The following is a 17,496-nucleotide window of genomic DNA, read 5'->3' as shown; positions in this document are numbered from 1 at the left end:
TGGATTATTCCAGCATCACGCATCAGCTAGCAGTTCAGGTTAAGAGTGTTTGTCATGTGAGATGAAAGTATCTAACTAAACATGCAATATTTGACCACTGTTTTATGATTGAAATTTTGTATCAACCGACATTAATTTCCAAGGCTGCAAACTATTCACCATTTCGAAATTCGCCGTTTTGAATTGAAAATATGTCATGTACAGTACGTGATTTGTATGTCATTCATAACTGTGAATGTGAAAACATTAAAAAAGCAGTTGTCAGCGAATCAGGCTTAAGACAAAGAGTGAATGTGTGTATATTGTAAAGGAATTGAATGAATTTGGTAATCTGGTAGGCTTTTGAAGTAGCTTTTTAGAAAATTCTCTTGGCATTGTCTAAGAAAATTATCTATAAAAAATAAAATAGAATAAAAATACACAAAGTAGAGCATTATCACCCAGACCAGAACTAGAACATGCTAAGACCTGTGACTTGTGACTTCTGTTGTGCTTTTAAGTTGTGGCAAGGACAGTGTCATATTCTTAATGCAAATATTATTAGGTAATAATTTAGAATCAGTTTAAGATTTTGACATTCTTTATGTCTTTTAATTAATTCTGAATTTTGTACAGTATCTCTTTAGAGTCTACTTTTGAGTATGTCTTGTCAGGTTTGTGCTAAAAAGAAATGAGCCACCAGTTGTTAATAGAAAATGTACTTTTACTCACTCATTTACTCACCCTTATGTTGTTAATAACCTGTAAGGTGGGTTTTTTCTTGGAACGTAAAAATAGATATTTTAAGCAGCTCTTTTCCATAGAATAACAGTTTATAGTGAGCAGGAGCTGTCAATCTTCAAAAGGACAAATAATATAAAGCACTATTAAAGGTTCAGTATTAAGACATCATAACAGTAGTCCATATGACAAGTGCACTATATTCCAAGCTTTCTGGGGCCATACAACAGCTATGTGTTGTATGGACTACTTCATGGTATTTTTATTAAAAAAAAAAAAAATCTCTGTGGACCTTGACAGCAGTGGTAAATATGAACTGTTTTTATATGGAAAAGAGCATCGTTAGGGTTCTTGAAGAAAATATTGTGTTAAGATTCTACTGGGAGGAAAAAACAATGAGGGACAACTTAAATAATTTTGTGTATTTTCTATTTGCTAGCCAGCTGACCCAGTCATGTAATTTTACAAATACATCAATAATGAAAAGAAATTCAAATTATATTAGTCTTTTCTTTGAGATAGCACTAAAAGGAAAAAAAAGATGACTGAAACAGGCAAATTGCTAGCAATGCAGACACAGTGTTTTTCTTGTACTGTGTGAACTTTAAAAATACATGAATCTTTTAAAACCAAAGATTATAAAATTTCGGGCCTTTATCGCATTTAAATCCTTTATTCAGAAAATTATTGCATTCAGCAGAGGTGGGTAGAGTAGCCAAAAACTGTACTCAAGTAAAAGTACAATTACTTTAAAAAAAATAAAATACTCAAGTAGAAGTACTAACATAAATAATTACTTGAGTAAGAGTAAGAAAGTATATAATTAAAAGAGTACTCAAGTAGTGAGTAACTCGTTACTTTCACAAATGACATAATGGATGTTGCAATTTTATTGCAGGAGTTTTATTTCATGCTGAATGTATTAAATTACTTTTTAACAAATCATTTCTTGATTAAAATAACTATAAAATATAGAGAGGCAAAACATACATATACATTTTTAAATGTGTTTACTCTTTATATTAACATACAGTATATATTAAAAAATGACAAACAGAATGAAGATTTATTGTATTAATATATTATTTAATAAGAATAACAAGTATTTTAAAAGTGTATATGTGATGTTGTTTCTGTGACAGCCCCAGAGCTCCGACACTCTGTGTATACGTCAGCGTCCGAATTCACTCACTCATTTTGTTCACTCACTGCTGAGATGTGAACGATTTCGGACACAGCCACTCTCTTTGCCATACGATCGCCTCGCACCCGCACATCTCTCATGCGCGTGCCTCGCGCCCCTCACTGTGAACGCGCAGAAATGCTGTCTGTTTGCGCTCCAGTTGTCAATGACGTGAACGGCAGAGCAAAAGGCATTTACACTTAACTTGGATGTTTACATGGATTTATACTGTTAATCCACCCGAAGTATCTGCAATAGTTCCCAGTAAATGCGTAAATACTGCTCATGACATGCGGGACAATGTGCACTGATGTATTTCTGCACTGATTTAAAAATGTACACTTAAAAACTGATGTCATAAGAGCCCAGTTACATTATCACCCTGAAAATGACCATCACATTACACAGAAAAACCCATGTTAGCATTAGAGCCAAAACTTACCTTGACATGCTGCCTTAAATTGAAGCTTTGAAGAGCTTGATGCTGCAGCCTTCAATAATCTCATAATAAATTAATAAATTACAATAATAAATTATAATAATTAATAATTATTATTAATAATTATTAATTTATTATATTTGTAATAAATTACACATTAACTAAAATTAAACTCAGTAATGTAACAACAGGAACGCCGCCCATTGTAAAGAAGTAAAAGTAAAAAAAAAAAATCAAATTTAGAAATTTACTTGAGTGAGAGTGAAAGTACCCACTTTTAAACCTACTCTAAAAGTACATTTTTTTTTTTCAAAAAGTTACTCAAGTAATGTAACGGAGTAAATGTAGCACATTACTACCCACCTCTGGCATTCAGCGCCTTTACTATATTAAAGGACCAAAGAGGACCATTATATTTGTGACCTCATCACCCGTGAGCCCCCCACCCCCAAAATGGTTTGGTCCCCACCAATGTTCAAGACATGGTTACAGCCTTGGTTAAAAAGACATTTCCGTAAAAGAATGGGAGGCTTTCAGGCAGGTGAAGTTGTTGAGAGGCCTCTCTGCTGCCTCAGAGAGGAGGAGGAGGGGAGAGCAGGGAGGGGAAGTGGAGATGGATTTCCCCTAAATCAGCCCTGTCCAAACAGAGCGCAGCCGCACTCGACATGGCAGAGAGCCAGCGGGATCAATCATTAGAGGTACACACTGACTAAAGGAGAGGGAGAGGAGGGACTGAACACACTGTTGTGTTAGTAAACGAGTATTAGGTGTGAAGTTCAGAGGAGAACATGCATTCTCTTGCTTTATGCATTTGAAAAACAGAAGCCTGCATAAACAACATTTAACTGGTATGTTATCTCTCTCTCACATTCTCTCAGTCAGTAAATGTACTCAGTAAATGTGAGTCACTTTTGTGTGTTTGCTAGATTAAATATGTTACTTTTGGCATCATTGTTAAGGTGAATGCAAGCGACTATAGGAAGCATGGCTGAAAGATAATTTTAATTAAAAAGACAGTCAGCACTGGCACTCTTCTTGTCTCATGATTTTATTTTTTGCTTGGGTAACTTGCACACTCACATGATAATGCTGTGTGAAACAGGTCACAGTTTAAAATTTGAGGAACTGTACAGCAGGGTTGCCAAGTCCTCGGTATTACAGTGGATTAAACTGTTTTTTTTTTTTTCCTGCGGTTTAAAGGTTTGACAAATTGCATAAATTATATTTGAATTAAATGTTTGCATGGGATACTTTGCACTACCCAATTTATATTCTTCCTGTGGAGGGACTGTCTGCTAAGATGGTTAACAGTGTAGGGAGGGGCTCTGGTAGGGAGACTGTATGACAAGGACCAAGACATTTCAAAGCATATGAATAAAACCCTAAAAATGTAAATAGTTTTGTTTAACGAAATACACCCCATTCCCCTCCAGTCAGTATTCAGGTAAGATGATTTCTTTCCTTTTTTTATTATTTTTTTATGGAAACATTGAACTACTTACTGTACAGTGAATTTACAGTTGAAATGGTGTTCAATGCATGATAGGGAATGTAAAAAAATATATTGTGATATAGTGATATATTGTAAAAAATGTTATTGGTCATTTGGCTGGTTTTAGGCTTTGGTTATTATTGGGCTGTCTTTTTTTATTCACACCTTGCAAAATTAAACTAGAGGTTGTTTGTCTTTGTGTATGACTTTGTGGATGTTGCTACATTGTTCCATTGCTCATGTATTAATTGTCTATAAAGCAGTTAGAAGATTAGTTTTATGTTCCCACAGTGTTGAGTCCTTTCAGGAGTCATTTTGATGATGTAACTGCCTCTCTATTAGGAATCAAAATGGACGATTCAGCTCCTTGCATCCAATGAGCAGTTGGCAGCATTTATACGGATGACGTGATCAGTTTTAGATGGAGGCCTGTTTTCACTTAGTTTAGAGGTATGCAGCTGTAGAGGGACAGCAGGAGAGAGAGAGAGAGTGTGGGACAGATTAACTAGGGTCATTTGAAGGCTCACTGATGCAACAGGCTGTAACTGCGTGAGATTTTGCAGAGTTTCCTACAGGCTAAAAAGATCTTTCCAGTTGAACAGAAGAAGAATAAGATACTTTCTTATTTAATGCAAGTAGATGGGGTCCAACATTTCCAAGTTCCAAAAGGGATGTTCTTCCCCCAAAACCGATCCTATTGCTTCAGAAGACATGAATTAAACCACTTTAGTCGTATGGATTATCTTTATGCTGCCTTTATGTCCTTTTTGGAGCATGGAAGTGTTGGTCCACATTGAGTTGCATTGTATGGAAATATTCACATTATATTTCCATCAAAATATCTTCATCTGTGTTCCGCGTTGGAAAGAAAGTCACACGAGTTTGAGGCAAGTTTGAAAGAATTTGCCTATCATTTGTGAATGAACTTTTCTTTTAATACTTATGGGTTATGGGGCTTGTTCAGATCCCTCACCCTTAGTATAAGCAATAGTAATAGAGATGCATACCTTACAAGTGTCACAAACAAAAATATTTCTGTTTCTGCAACAATGAGGAAGTTGAGAAAAAGTGTTAACCACACCTTGTGCACTTCTGCTGAATTTGGTTTGAAGATTTATCATGGATCAATCAAATAAGGAAAATGATCTTCTCGATATGTTCACCTCCCACAGTTACCCACATTATGGTAGCATGAAATAGTCACTAGTGTTGGGCTTATGATAACAAGCTAACTTTGTGTAATGACTCAGAGATACAGCTCTGATATAATGTCTCGAAATGTGGTCTTTTTCGTTACCAAAATGAGTCCTTGATCAGATTTAGCTTTAAACTGGTTTGCTTGTGTGTCTTGAGAGCCACACCTTTTTTTTAAAAAAACAGCATCATACTGTCAGACAGTGTCAAAACACAGCCGAAGTGGTATGTTTAGACCCCACCTCATCTTGATAAGCGATTGAAGCAGGCGTTTCAGGTTTCGTCCTCGGCTGATGGGGGATGTGACTGGCTCTCAGAGATCAACCTTTGGGAAAAGGAAGTGTTAAAGTAAAGAATAAAGTCTTTGTCTTGACAGCAAACACTGAGAGCAGTGTCCTCTGTTACTTTCAGCAGGTACAAAGTTCAGGCTTGGTGAGCAAATCACTGTTGCGTGACGGCTAAATGAATATGTATCACCTCGTCATGTCCGAAGTAGGGTTGCAGCGGTATACCGGTTTCACGGTATACCACGGTATGAAAATTGACGGTTTTCATTCCATGTACATTTGCTTATCTACAGTATTGAGAAAAAAAATGCAACCAGACGGAGAATCTTACCTGCATGTGCGCATCTTTCCTCCTCGACTGCCTGTCAGATTCGTCAACTTGCCCCCCCAACACACACATGCAGCGGAGAAAATGTCAGAGAGAAGCAAGGGGAGGGGGTCTGACATAAGTGAGTGTGTGTGTGTGAGTTAAAGCAGTGTTTCTCAACTGGTGGGTCGCAGGTCTATTCGGACTGGGTCATGGACAGCAGGGAATGAACAATGCCATGGTTCTCCCATTGAAGATATTTCGGCGGCCACCCAAGTGATTTAGGAATGCTGAGGCAGATTTAATGATAATCTCGCAATCAGCTAAAGGATTCTCATCTGTACTTTCGCCAGAGTGTAACGGAACCAGCTCGCGATCGTGATATACTCTGCTCTCTGGCGTGCACGTGCAACAACCGGGCTTCCCTCGATATTGCGGAGTGCAGACCTCAAAACTGAAGTGACCAATTTCAATTCTAGTGAGACTTTTCTAGTTTAAAGCGTTACGGAGGAAGTCAAGTCGAACCTCTCAAACAGTAGGCAGCCCTGACATACCAAACAGCACTGAGGAGGAAAAGAGCAACACTGTGCTATGCGCAAATTTTTTTTTTTCCATTATACATCACCTTTACAAAATTGTTTCACGATTTTACATGAGTAAAAGTAACTGTTATATTTTGACAAAATGTTATAGTTTCATATGAAATAATCTAATGGTAGAATCTATTAGACCTCATTTTATATCAACAGTGGCATTTTTCATGATGTGTTTCAGCTAGTATTTATTTTTTCATAAATACTATAATTTGTTATTATTTTTACTATTATTTAAGACTAGCTACACTGACCTGACCATGGTAATGAGGAACCTTTCCTCCGGTGTAATATGTAAGTTCGGTTTGAATTATGTTTGAAATTAGGAAACAAACGGGATAATAATGGGCTCATATAAGTAAATATGCTCTTCAGTTTGTAAAAGGGGTTCCTGTTGCTTTTGTTGTTGACATCAACAACTTGATGCATGTCCTTGTACTTGAAAACCACAAACAAAACTATGCAACATAAAAGGAAATGCGCCCCAGATACATTAAATACAGGTTACGTTTTTACTATGGTGGATCGCCACTTGATTTCCAATGTAAAATCTGTGTCCTGAAGCAAAACCAGTTGAGAACCACTGAGTTAAAGGTACAGACAGGAGCAGTCTGGCTGTGCTGTCGCGCACCTACAGTATATGTTAATTATTAATAATCATAGGACATTACTTTAAAGCTCACACAGCTGATGTTATTTTTCATTTGGTAGTTCATTTAACATGCTATGCTAACATGTAAACTAACATGCTTTAGTTATATAACATGATATAGTTACATGCTATTTTTTTTATCATGTTTATAATTAGGTTTATTAAAATTCTGTTAGCTTTCTTATTTATTCTATTTATTGTACTTATTTTCAAAAGGGAGACTTTTTTTTACACATACTTCCATTAAAAAAAAAAGGTTTCAAGTTTCAGTTATAATAAAGCGTTTGTTCAACCAAAAAAAAAAAAAAAACTTCTATTTTCACTACTTTAAGGCTCATTGTAACTGATAATAATAATTGTATAATAACGTATACCGTGAAACTGTGATATTTTCTGAGACGGTTATCGTACCGTGAAAATCTCATACCGTTGCAACCTTAGTCTGAAAGAAAATACCGACCCCTTCCATTTAGCATTACCAGCGCTGGTTTGAGAAGGCCAGGTGTGTGGTAATGGAGCGGTTATGTTCAGGCTATGTGTGTGCATGAGAGAGCATTCCATAGGTCTTTTTTTTTTTATGGAGAAGTGTGCCATTTCTTTGGAAATTAAAATATTTTCTGCAAGCTTAATATGCAGAGACAGTTATAACTAAGCCATTCATATGTTAATTTCCCCCAAAACTGTAAACACTGTAGCTCTGTGGTGCTATCAGAATATTGCTCTGTTTGGTTTAGCATCTTAAAGGGTTAGTTCACCCAAAAATGAAAATTCTCTCATGATTTACTTAACTTTAAGCCATCCCAGATGTGTATGACTTTCCTTCTTCAGCAGAACGAAGAATTCAGAAGTCGGAAGAATTTTATAAGCCCATTTCAGCTCTGTTTGGACATACAATGCAAGTAAACGGGTGCCATCAGGCTGCTGGCTGTTTGACGGTCCAAAAGGCATATTTAGGCAGCATAAAAGTAATCCACACGACTCCAGAAAATAAAATAATGTCTTCTGAAGCAAATTGATAGGTTTGTATAAGAAACAAATTGATAGTTAAAATGTTTTTAACTTTAAATCGTTGCTTCTGGCCAGCGCTGGATTGCTGTTTGAAATGACTTAACTACTGCGTGATGTTCGTTCTTCTGTTGTATACAAAGCGCAAGCTTCTGACTTCTCGCATGAACGCGTCATTGCACTTACGTCACGTGACGGTAATGTGATGCATCAACTTCTGGCAGGAAGTGATTTTTTTAAGGTTAATATAGTTTCAATGATCTATTTATTTTTTACACAAACATACCGATTCAGTTCAAAAGACATTAATTGATTGACTGAAGTTGTGCGGATTACTTTTATGCTGCCTAAATATGCCTTTTGGACCATTAGCCAGCCAGCAGCCTGATGGTACCCGTTTACTTGCATTGTATGGACAAATAGAGCTGAAATGGGGTTATAAAAATCTTCATTTCGGTTTTGCTGAAGAAGGTAGGTCATACACATCTGGGATGGCTTAAAGATAAGCACATTTTTGGGTGAACTAACCCTTTAAGCAGCTCAACATTACAGTAGCAACATTAGTACAACCAGTGGTATAAAAACAATCCAGGGGCGATTCTAGGATTTCAATCTTAAGGGGGCTCATCCCCCAGTGGCACTATAAAATGTGCACATTTGATGAATTCCACTCTGTTGCAGAGAAAGTGTTTTGTCTGTTTTTAAACTGTTTACATCAAGGTAGCCAGCTATTATTCATTCAGAATATTGTCATTTTCTATAAGTAACACTTAAACGTTATAAAATAACCAAAACTACTTGAAGAACCATAGACATAGACAAACCCTATATAACTCTATTTACTGGCAACACGTTTCATCTGTCCTAATCATTCCTTTTTTTTGCTCTCCATTTGTTTGCCAAAATTGTAGATCATTAATCAGTAATTACATTTCTATAGATTAAAGTACTACAGAAACCTACAATAAAAATCACATTTAGCTTGGTTGCTGATTTTATTTAGTGGAGTGAATTAACTCCAGATGATGATTTCCCTCTGTCATTAGCTCGAGACTCAAATCTTTTAAAACCATTCAAAAGATTTGTTCAGATTTGTTCATTGTGGCATAAATCGAGTGACCATTTTTGCAATAAATGAAAGTCTTTTATGTGTTTTTAGTGAGTCACTAAACCATTTATGAAGACAGAGTCATTCAAGACCGAAACAAGTCTAATTATACTTATTATTAAAATCTGTGTCTACTCAGAAACTTCTGCAGTGTTTAGAGATCACATGTTTTTCCACAAATGTCAACAAAGCAAATCTGTCTTTTTGCTGTGCATGCCTTTCAAGCAATACAAAAAAGACAACAATATTTGCCTTAAAATAATTACAAATTTTAATTACATCCTGATATCATTGTAATGTGATCAATCACTTTCACTCATAATTCATCCAGTTTCTTTCTCTCCTTGTTAAATGAGATTACCGAACTAAACTAACAACATTCCTCATCTCCTTCAGTCGCTCAAAAGACGCTGATCCTAACTTGTTCACGAATTGTCTATCGAAACTCAAATTACCGACTTGTTCAGTGAAGAGCCATATTCGGTCTGTGGGTGAAACAATGATATGCTACTTCACAGCCCACACTTGAATGCTGTTGGCTTGCGCTATAGTCAGTATTTACAAGTGGGATAAGCCACCAAAGCAGTCTTGCGCTTAGCACTAGCACAGTGTTGCTGCTGTTAAAGAGCTCACGATGGGTGATCACACATGTGCATACTGATTGCAAAGTCACAGTTTAAGGGAGGATGAGATCACACTTAGGGGGGCTGAAGACCCTCCTAAATTGGGTCTAGCAATGCCTATGGAACTGTATGTTTGCCCAACCAATGGAAGATTGGCAAGTGTTCGGGAAATCTGTCTGAAAGAGTCATTTTTGTAATTCCGTTTGATGCGTAGAGGCACAGAAATTCCATACTTCACTTTTAAGCACTGTGAAGTTTAATAATGCAATTAGCCTAATTACTAATGTAACAACTTCTGCTATGTTCAGTGTGAGCAATTAGAATTGCATGCAGTTTTGATTGATTAATTGATTTACTCCCTCCTGTTTCTTTGTGGTTTGTAGATTTTCAAAGATGCAATTTCAAAAGAGAATATTAAACTCCACCGTCCCATTCTCCCATTTGGCCCAAAGTGATATCAAAGGTTTCAACTGCCTAAGCTCCATTCCAGCCTCCCTCACAGAGAGTAAAGGAGGAGAGGTTGACAAAATGGATCCGTTGACCAATCCCTTCCTGTGGAAGGTCATCTGTCAGGGAACTGCCAAACATGTGGACACATCCTGGACACATGGGATGGAGAAACAATCCATTATTGCCCAGGCAGAGTGTAAGTACTGACTTTGGGACAGCATGGACTGGGTTGACAATTGCATTGATAATTCAGAACAATTGTAATCTACATACAGTACAATCAGCATAGAAAATGTACCCAAATATTCTGAATCCTAAGGATAAAATGACTCTTAATTGAATTAAGAGTGAATTGCTGAATTGTTTTCCTCTTTGTATAGGTGAGTCCCAGGATTCACAGGAGTTCTGCCCCAATGGCAGGTACAAATGTCCCACAGACACACATTTTCTATAATTAATAAGGAATACATTTATCACTACAACATAGGTACACGTGCTCCTGTTTCTAAAGCATTTTAACTGAATCTTTTTCAGCCACAAAAATGGCCCACATATTAGAGGGTTCACCTCATCCCTTCTTGGCTCCGTCTCCTGCAGTCGGGCCAGAAAGAAGCGGCGTAAGAGACAGAGGTGGCAGATACAGGGAGAGAAGGAAAACCAGCAAAGAGACAGAACACGCACTGGAGTGCCAGAACAGGACAGCGGAGAGTGCCTTTCATCCCTTAATCAGGTTAGACTGAATTTAGATGTAATTATCATAGACTTGAGGGACAGAAAGGTAAATATACTGTATATAAGCATATAGTATCTCACAGTCTAAACAAAGATTGTCTTTGCTCTCCTTAGAGTCCTGAAGCAAAAGATCTAAGGGGAACACTGATATTCATACATTTGTGTACATTCATGATATATCAACTTCCTTTAGTCTTTCTTTACACAGTGGTTGGCAAGTGTTATTTCTAATTGTCCAGTCACATTTATTGTGTCCTTTTGGGTTAGGTTAGAGACCAAGTGTGCATCAGCAGTAGCAGTACATACAGCAGCAGTGCCCTTAGCACGGAGAGGGTGTCCGTGCAGGAAACAGAAGGCCCATCGTACTCGTATCAGTGGGAGCCCCGACGGACCTCCTTATCGAGAATCTCCTCCTGCCAGAGCTATGCCCATGAGAGCCAAGAGCTGAAGTCTCCACTGAGAAGTGAGAAAGAATGTCCCCTGGCTGTGACGGCCCTGAGGGACTACGTTACTACAGAAGATCGCTGCTTTGTATACAGCTTTATCAAAGATGTGGTGAAGGAGGAGAAAGAGAGGGATGAGGACGAGAGACAGGAGAGCGACAAGAATGAAGGGATCCTGTTTAAAGAGGTGATTTTAAAGAGATGCTACAAAACCACTGCAAATGTACACGGTACACGTACTGTACGAGGCATTTTGAAATTGACACACGGATGAACTCATACCGAAAGAGCATGATGCAGAGACCAGTTGTCTTGCATGCTAAAATGCAAATTTACGGATGAGTACACAGTCATACAAGCACACACAACCCAACACCTCTAGAAAGACAATAAAGATAAAGACAACATAAGCATACTAATACAGAGAGGAAGAGAGTGAGAGAGAGTGAGAAACACAAGCACACATGCCTGCATGTGTGGCGATTTCCTGTTTTGCTGCGTTCTGCAAGGTTTCATGTTTATCTCACCAGCCTATTTCTGCTCGGGGAGTTTCCTCACAAAGAGAAATAAGCAAACACTGATAAACTTTTCACACACTCACTGTACAGGTCATGTGTTTTAATATCTTGCTTTTTCGGGTGATAATGACATGAAGAAATAGCATATTTCATATCCATGACCTTTTTGAGACATACTTCACTCCCAAATCAAAAGAAAAATACAAGTAAATTATATTTTATTAATATATTTTAAAAATTAAATTATTTTTTTCTTTACAGTACTTTACAAATGTACTTTGCAATATGGATGTTATTTTAATTAATATCTAATATTTAAATATGTTAATGGACCTAAAATTTGGGTTGAAATATGACAGTTTTCTTGAGATTCACGCTTTGAATAGTTCTATGTTAACAGTTAACAATGCAGCACTATACATGCATGCAGACTCCTTGTGTTTAACACATAGTTAGGAGTGCTTTCATAGCATAAACTATCATGGCTTCCTAACATCTCAAATCCCTTGTTTTAGGGGCTACAAACGGTGAACTATGAGTACAGAGAGGGACGGGAGTATGAACGCAGTAAATTTCTAAAGCAGGGCTCCTTTGGAGAGGTCTACAGCATCAAAGACAAAGGCACCGGTTTCATGTGTGCTGCCAAAAAGGTATTTTTGACCACCTTGATATCCACCCTTCTCTTCCACAATTTTTAGTTGCCATTGCTGAGTCTGTGTACGTTTGATCCGTAAATGTGTGTGAATGTGTTTTCAGGTGCCGTTAGTGAGTTTCAGCAGTGAGGAGGTGGGCTCGTGGAGTGCCCTGCAGTCTCCTCAGGTGGTGGAACTCTTTGGAGTGGTACGTGAAGGTCCATTCATCATCCTCTTCATGGACCTCAAATCCAGTAAGAACACAAAAGCACATTCATAGACGCTTACATGCAGGGTCTAAAATTTACACTCGCCAAGTACCAAATGCAAGTAAATTTGGCTATGGTAAACTTTTCAGTACTTGAGTTATCCAGGGCAAAGGATGTTGTGGAGAGATGGGAAAGCTGATTCCATGTTTGATCTGCTCTTTTTGCACTCTGTGCAGGTTCTCTCGGGCAGCTAGTGGAGGAGAGAGGCCGTCTTCCAGAGGATCTTTCCCTGCACTACCTTCAGCAGGTGCTGGGAGCACTAGACCACCTGCATAAGAAGCGCGTTCTTCATCTGGACATCAAAGGTAATTCCAGAATGTAGACCGGACTGTGTACATTTCTGAAAGAGTTGAGTGGTTGAAGAGTGGGATTTGAAAGGATCCTTAAAAGTAGAGTCTTATAAACAAGTCACAAATGCTTGTGAATGTTGTTCTCTCCTCTCTTGGCTAACCCAGGGTGTCTCAATTCACTTTATGTGGAAAATTGATATCAATGTCCCATCATTCTTGATTTCACTTCCCCCAGTGGTGTCTGTTCTCACAGATCTGCTTCAGTTCTTTGGAAACTTGGTTATTTTCAAAGTTGACACACAGACTTATGCTAAAATATGACACATGGTTTCTATTGAGCTAGTTACCTATTGGCATAAACAATATGAAGAATTAGTTTTAAATGTGCAATTTGAAGGTGCACTCAGTAACTTTTTTCTTTGTGTCATCTTGGACTTACACTGACACCTAGCAGCTTGAATCATTTAAAATCAATGGTTTTCAGTTTCAAATGCCATTGTAGAAATGTAGTATTCACAGTCAGTCGAGACTGGGAATTTCCCACAGCGTGACTCATTGGGTTGGGGGGGGGGTGGGATACGGAAAGAGAGAACAAGAGAAAGAAATGAGACTGGATGAAATGACCATCCATAATGCAGAAGGACATTAGAGAATAAATGAGAAGAATTGTCTTTTTAATCCATTTGAATTGATAAAGAGGAGTAAAATTGTAGCACTACAACAAACATTTCTAGTCTGACACCTACAGCGCCATCTTGTGTTTAAATATACTGACTCTTTGATAATCAGAGTTTTAATCTTTTCTTTTTTTCTACAGTTGACAAGTTGTGAGTTGCAGTTTAGAAACCGAAAGTCTTTCAGAGACCCATTTTAACTTTTCCAGGAAACGGCCAATGCTAGAGCAGAGACTTATGGGAAGAGATGTGCCAACTGGCAAACAATGTCAGTGCTGAAAAATAATCTCACACATTTACAATTTATAGTCAACATGAAATCAAAATGGATCCTTTTACTTTGTTAATACATGTTCATTGTCTTATTGTGCAAAGCTTATCAGGATTACATTACAGAAATGTGATGCTCTGAATCTTAAACTTTCTTTTTTGACTGATGGTACCTAGGCTACACAGGCTGTTGTCTAATGTTAACCTGTTGGGTAATGTTAACCAATAGCCAAATAGCTGTTTAGACATTGTTTAGTCTACTATTGTGCATAATGCAGCCTCTCTGAAGTCGTGCCAGTAGTTAGCACAATAAATTAATGCTGGTTAATTTTAACATAAACAGGTTATGTCAATAATAGCAAGTAATGATAGATTTTTAAAAGAATGGGATACATCAAGATGCTTTCAAAGGTGAACTTGACCTTCAAACTCCGCATCACGGTCAAGAAGTCTCCTCAGAACTGGTTGCTGATGCTGTTTAAGGGAGGGGGGAGTGATTTGAATCTCCAGTTTCATTTGGAAATACGCCATTGCAGAAATTAAATGGATTGTGAATGCTATCACAAATTGACTTTAATGACCAATGGATGCACTAATGTAGGCAGTGCCCTAAAACAAACAGAAACTGCGGCAGCTCTGGGTTGTTTTTGGCAAAGAAGCTCACTTTATGTTCTTGTTTGTGCTCTTTTTCAGCCGATAATGTTTTATTATCAGAGGATGGAAAAGAGGCATTCCTTTGTGACTTTGGACAGTCAGAGAGATTAGATAAACAAGGACTTAGTTTTTGTCAAGGTAAGTAAAGTGGTGATATCATAACAGCTGCAAACACATATTTTAAGTGAGTTATTAACAAGTAATTATGTGTGTGTTTAGGACTGAAAGGCACAGAGACTCATATGGCACCCGAGGTGGTGCTCAATGAACCCCGTTCTTCAAAAGCAGACATCTGGAGTAGCTGCTGTATGCTTCTGCACATGCTCAACGGCTGTCATCCATGGACCCGCTATTATTCCCGTCCACTCTGCCTCAAGGTAAGGCATGATTGGATACTGTCTGACCATTTAAGTGAGCCCTTCTCACTTCTTTATGTAAATTTTTTTTTTTAGTGTGCAAGGAATTGAGCTTATGAGTGAATGCAAATCATATTGGTTTCAGAACATTGTTGGACCATTAAAAAGTGTACATACATTCCGTGTGTTGTAACAGATAGCTAAAGAGCCACCACCACTGAGGGATATACCATGTGACTGCAGCTCCCATACTGCTGATGTCATAAAAGCAGGACTTCAGAAAGAGCCAATCAAACGAGCCTCCGCCAAAGATCTCATTGTTAAAACGGCGAAAGCACTTCAAGAAGGTATTGATAAAATGCCATGCAACACACTCTGGAGTACTGTTTATATTTGTATATTTAAACAATATCACATGAGCAAGTGTGCTATTGTGCTGTATATCAGCACAACTGTGATTCAGCACAAGGCTGGTACGGCACAACCGCACAGTTGGGAATGTGATATTGCTTATGTACAACAGTTAAACAAACAAGTAAATACTGTAATATTAAATATCTCATGTTTAAAGGGTTCATGATATGAGGAATCAAATTTTCAAATATAAAAGGCCATTGTTCTATAAAAAAACATACTGTAAGTTTCAGAACTCAAAACTTCCTTCTCACTGCAAAAAGAGCATTTGTTGAAACTAAGCTGCCAAATGACTCATCATCTACTTCTTCCACATTGTGATATCACACTGTGGTAGAAGCTGTATTTGCATCGGACCACCTCCACAACAGCACATCAACACCTAATTTACCTTACCACTTCTGTAGCGCACAGTAGTGGTGAGCAGTGAAGTGGCAAGAAGAGAGCAGGTCAGTTAAGTGCAGAGAGCCAATCATAACAATGGCCATTTACTGTCAATTCTTAAAGGAGAAGCAGCACCAAAACAGACAGTTTCTGATAAAGGGTCAGAATGAGGGTGAAAAATGATGATGTTATACAAATACCTCAAGGAACATACTACAATAATAAATAAAGGCATGTCATGACCCCTGTAAGACAAAAATGAGCCACTTCATTTATTTCTTCTCCACAGCGAAAAAAGATCCAAAAGAAGCCAAAGCATCAAGCACAACTCTACTCTCACCGCTCTCAACTCTCTGTTTTGAACTAGCTAGCTGTGTTTCGTTCATAAACAAATCAGTGTTTATATATATATATATATATATATATATATATATATATATATATATATATATAAATTACATTCAGTAGAATACATTTTAAAATGTTTGTCATCAATTTATTTGCAGTCGGGGGACTCCACAGCTCTGCAAGAGGAGGAACCTATCAGAAACCACTGGCGAAGCCAGATAGACCTGACCCCGCCCAATTGACCACACCTACTACATCCCACTACACTACCTCCTCCCATAGCTCTCAGATGCAGCGGATGCACTTAGAGCAAAAGAGGAGAGATGCTGGTGAGGAAGACAATGAGAAACCAGTGGAGAAACAGTGGAAACAGACAGAAGATGAGAGAAGAGATGAGGGCCACTCTCCTCCAGAGACACTGCTCCATATTCAAGCCACTCCACCTGACCCACGAATAATCAGCAAGACTGAGCCAGAACCCACAGTGCCTGAGCAAGAGCTATGGAGACTGGAGAGAGGTGAGTCACCAGTCATCATGTGATCACATGATGATCACAGTGGCCAGTGAACTTTTGCATCAATCAACTTTGCTCCTTAATTACTAATAGTTACTAATAGTGACACTTTGTTTGTTCTCTCTTTCACTTTATCTGTAGATTTCTTCCTGAGCAGCCTTTCCCAGCCTCATTCTGCTGAGCTACAGGAGCAGCTGCTCTCTTGCCTTGGTAGCGACTGCCTCTCCACTAGAGAATACTGGGACAAGAAGGTAAACAAACCCAGGCCTCATGTTCAGAATGCTCAATACAAGCAGCCTGTAATTCCCCTAAACCTGATACATGTCTAATAAATACATTGTAGTTGATAAGAGTGACAGCTGATTACTGTCATCATCAATTCACACATCTGAAAACATTCACCTGTTGGCTGCTAGTAAATAACAGAATTGGAGAATCTTAGTATGCATTCATAACCCAAAATACCTGTGAAATTCAAAGGGTCTCATGCCTTTTTTTTTTTTTACTCCAGGATTCAGGACGTTGGTCAGTTGGCCCTGGAGATGATCTCAGCTCGGGCGTGTTTTCTTACAACAGCCAACAAGATGGCCAGAGTTTCAGCAGGGACTGGCTCGTCCCTGCGCATCAGCCTCCTCCCCGGTGCTTTGAGGGTGTGTAAACCAGCCCTAATCACTTGAGAGAAATGTCAACCATCGATATACAGTACTATGCAAAAGTTTTAGGCAAATAAGATGTTTCACAAAAACATTTGTCTTAAGATGGTTATTTATATCTTCAGCTTTAGTGTGTCAAGAGGAAATATACATTTTAGACTCCCAAACATTCCTTTTGCAAATATAATAGATCAGAAAAGAAGAACAGGGAACCCTGCAACAAATGGCATGATCCCAACAGAGCTCCCCACTGAACATCAAGTCAGTCTGGGATTACATGAAGAAATGGAA

The 17,496-nt window shown here is 38.1% G+C and overlaps 1 protein-coding gene across 3 annotated transcripts in view; it reads left to right on the top strand.

Annotated features, from left to right (window-relative positions):
- The window catches only part of LOC127450812 (mitogen-activated protein kinase kinase kinase 14-like), a 30,716-nt gene that overhangs the window by 11,841 nt on the left and 1,379 nt on the right, over positions 1-17,496 (top strand). The window contains exons 1-15 of one of the 3 annotated variants that reach the window (XM_051715192.1): positions 3,031-3,190; positions 5,609-5,764; positions 9,987-10,249; positions 10,434-10,473; positions 10,588-10,783; positions 11,053-11,415; positions 12,262-12,396; positions 12,503-12,632; positions 12,824-12,952; positions 14,575-14,673; positions 14,755-14,912; positions 15,088-15,238; positions 16,196-16,555; positions 16,694-16,803; positions 17,064-17,202. In XM_051715192.1, coding sequence (XP_051571152.1) covers positions 9,997-10,249; positions 10,434-10,473; positions 10,588-10,783; positions 11,053-11,415; positions 12,262-12,396; positions 12,503-12,632; positions 12,824-12,952; positions 14,575-14,673; positions 14,755-14,912; positions 15,088-15,238; positions 16,196-16,555; positions 16,694-16,803; positions 17,064-17,202 — 2,263 coding nt within the window. In that variant the 5' untranslated portion in view covers positions 3,031-3,190; positions 5,609-5,764; positions 9,987-9,996. Of the gene's footprint in view, positions 1-3,025; positions 3,191-5,608; positions 5,765-9,986; positions 10,250-10,433; positions 10,474-10,587; positions 10,784-11,052; positions 11,416-12,261; positions 12,397-12,502; positions 12,633-12,823; positions 12,953-14,574; positions 14,674-14,754; positions 14,913-15,087; positions 15,239-16,195; positions 16,556-16,693; positions 16,804-17,063; positions 17,203-17,496 lie in introns of those variants that run through there. The other 2 variants (XM_051715190.1, XM_051715191.1) reach the window with 2 other exon arrangements.

Source organism: Myxocyprinus asiaticus, chromosome 13 (genome assembly GCF_019703515.2).
Source record: "Myxocyprinus asiaticus isolate MX2 ecotype Aquarium Trade chromosome 13, UBuf_Myxa_2, whole genome shotgun sequence".
Classification (NCBI taxonomy): Eukaryota; Metazoa; Chordata; class Actinopteri; order Cypriniformes; family Catostomidae; genus Myxocyprinus; species Myxocyprinus asiaticus.
The sequence above is the reverse complement of the archived record's forward strand: the minus strand, read 5'-3'. Positions and strand labels throughout refer to the sequence as shown.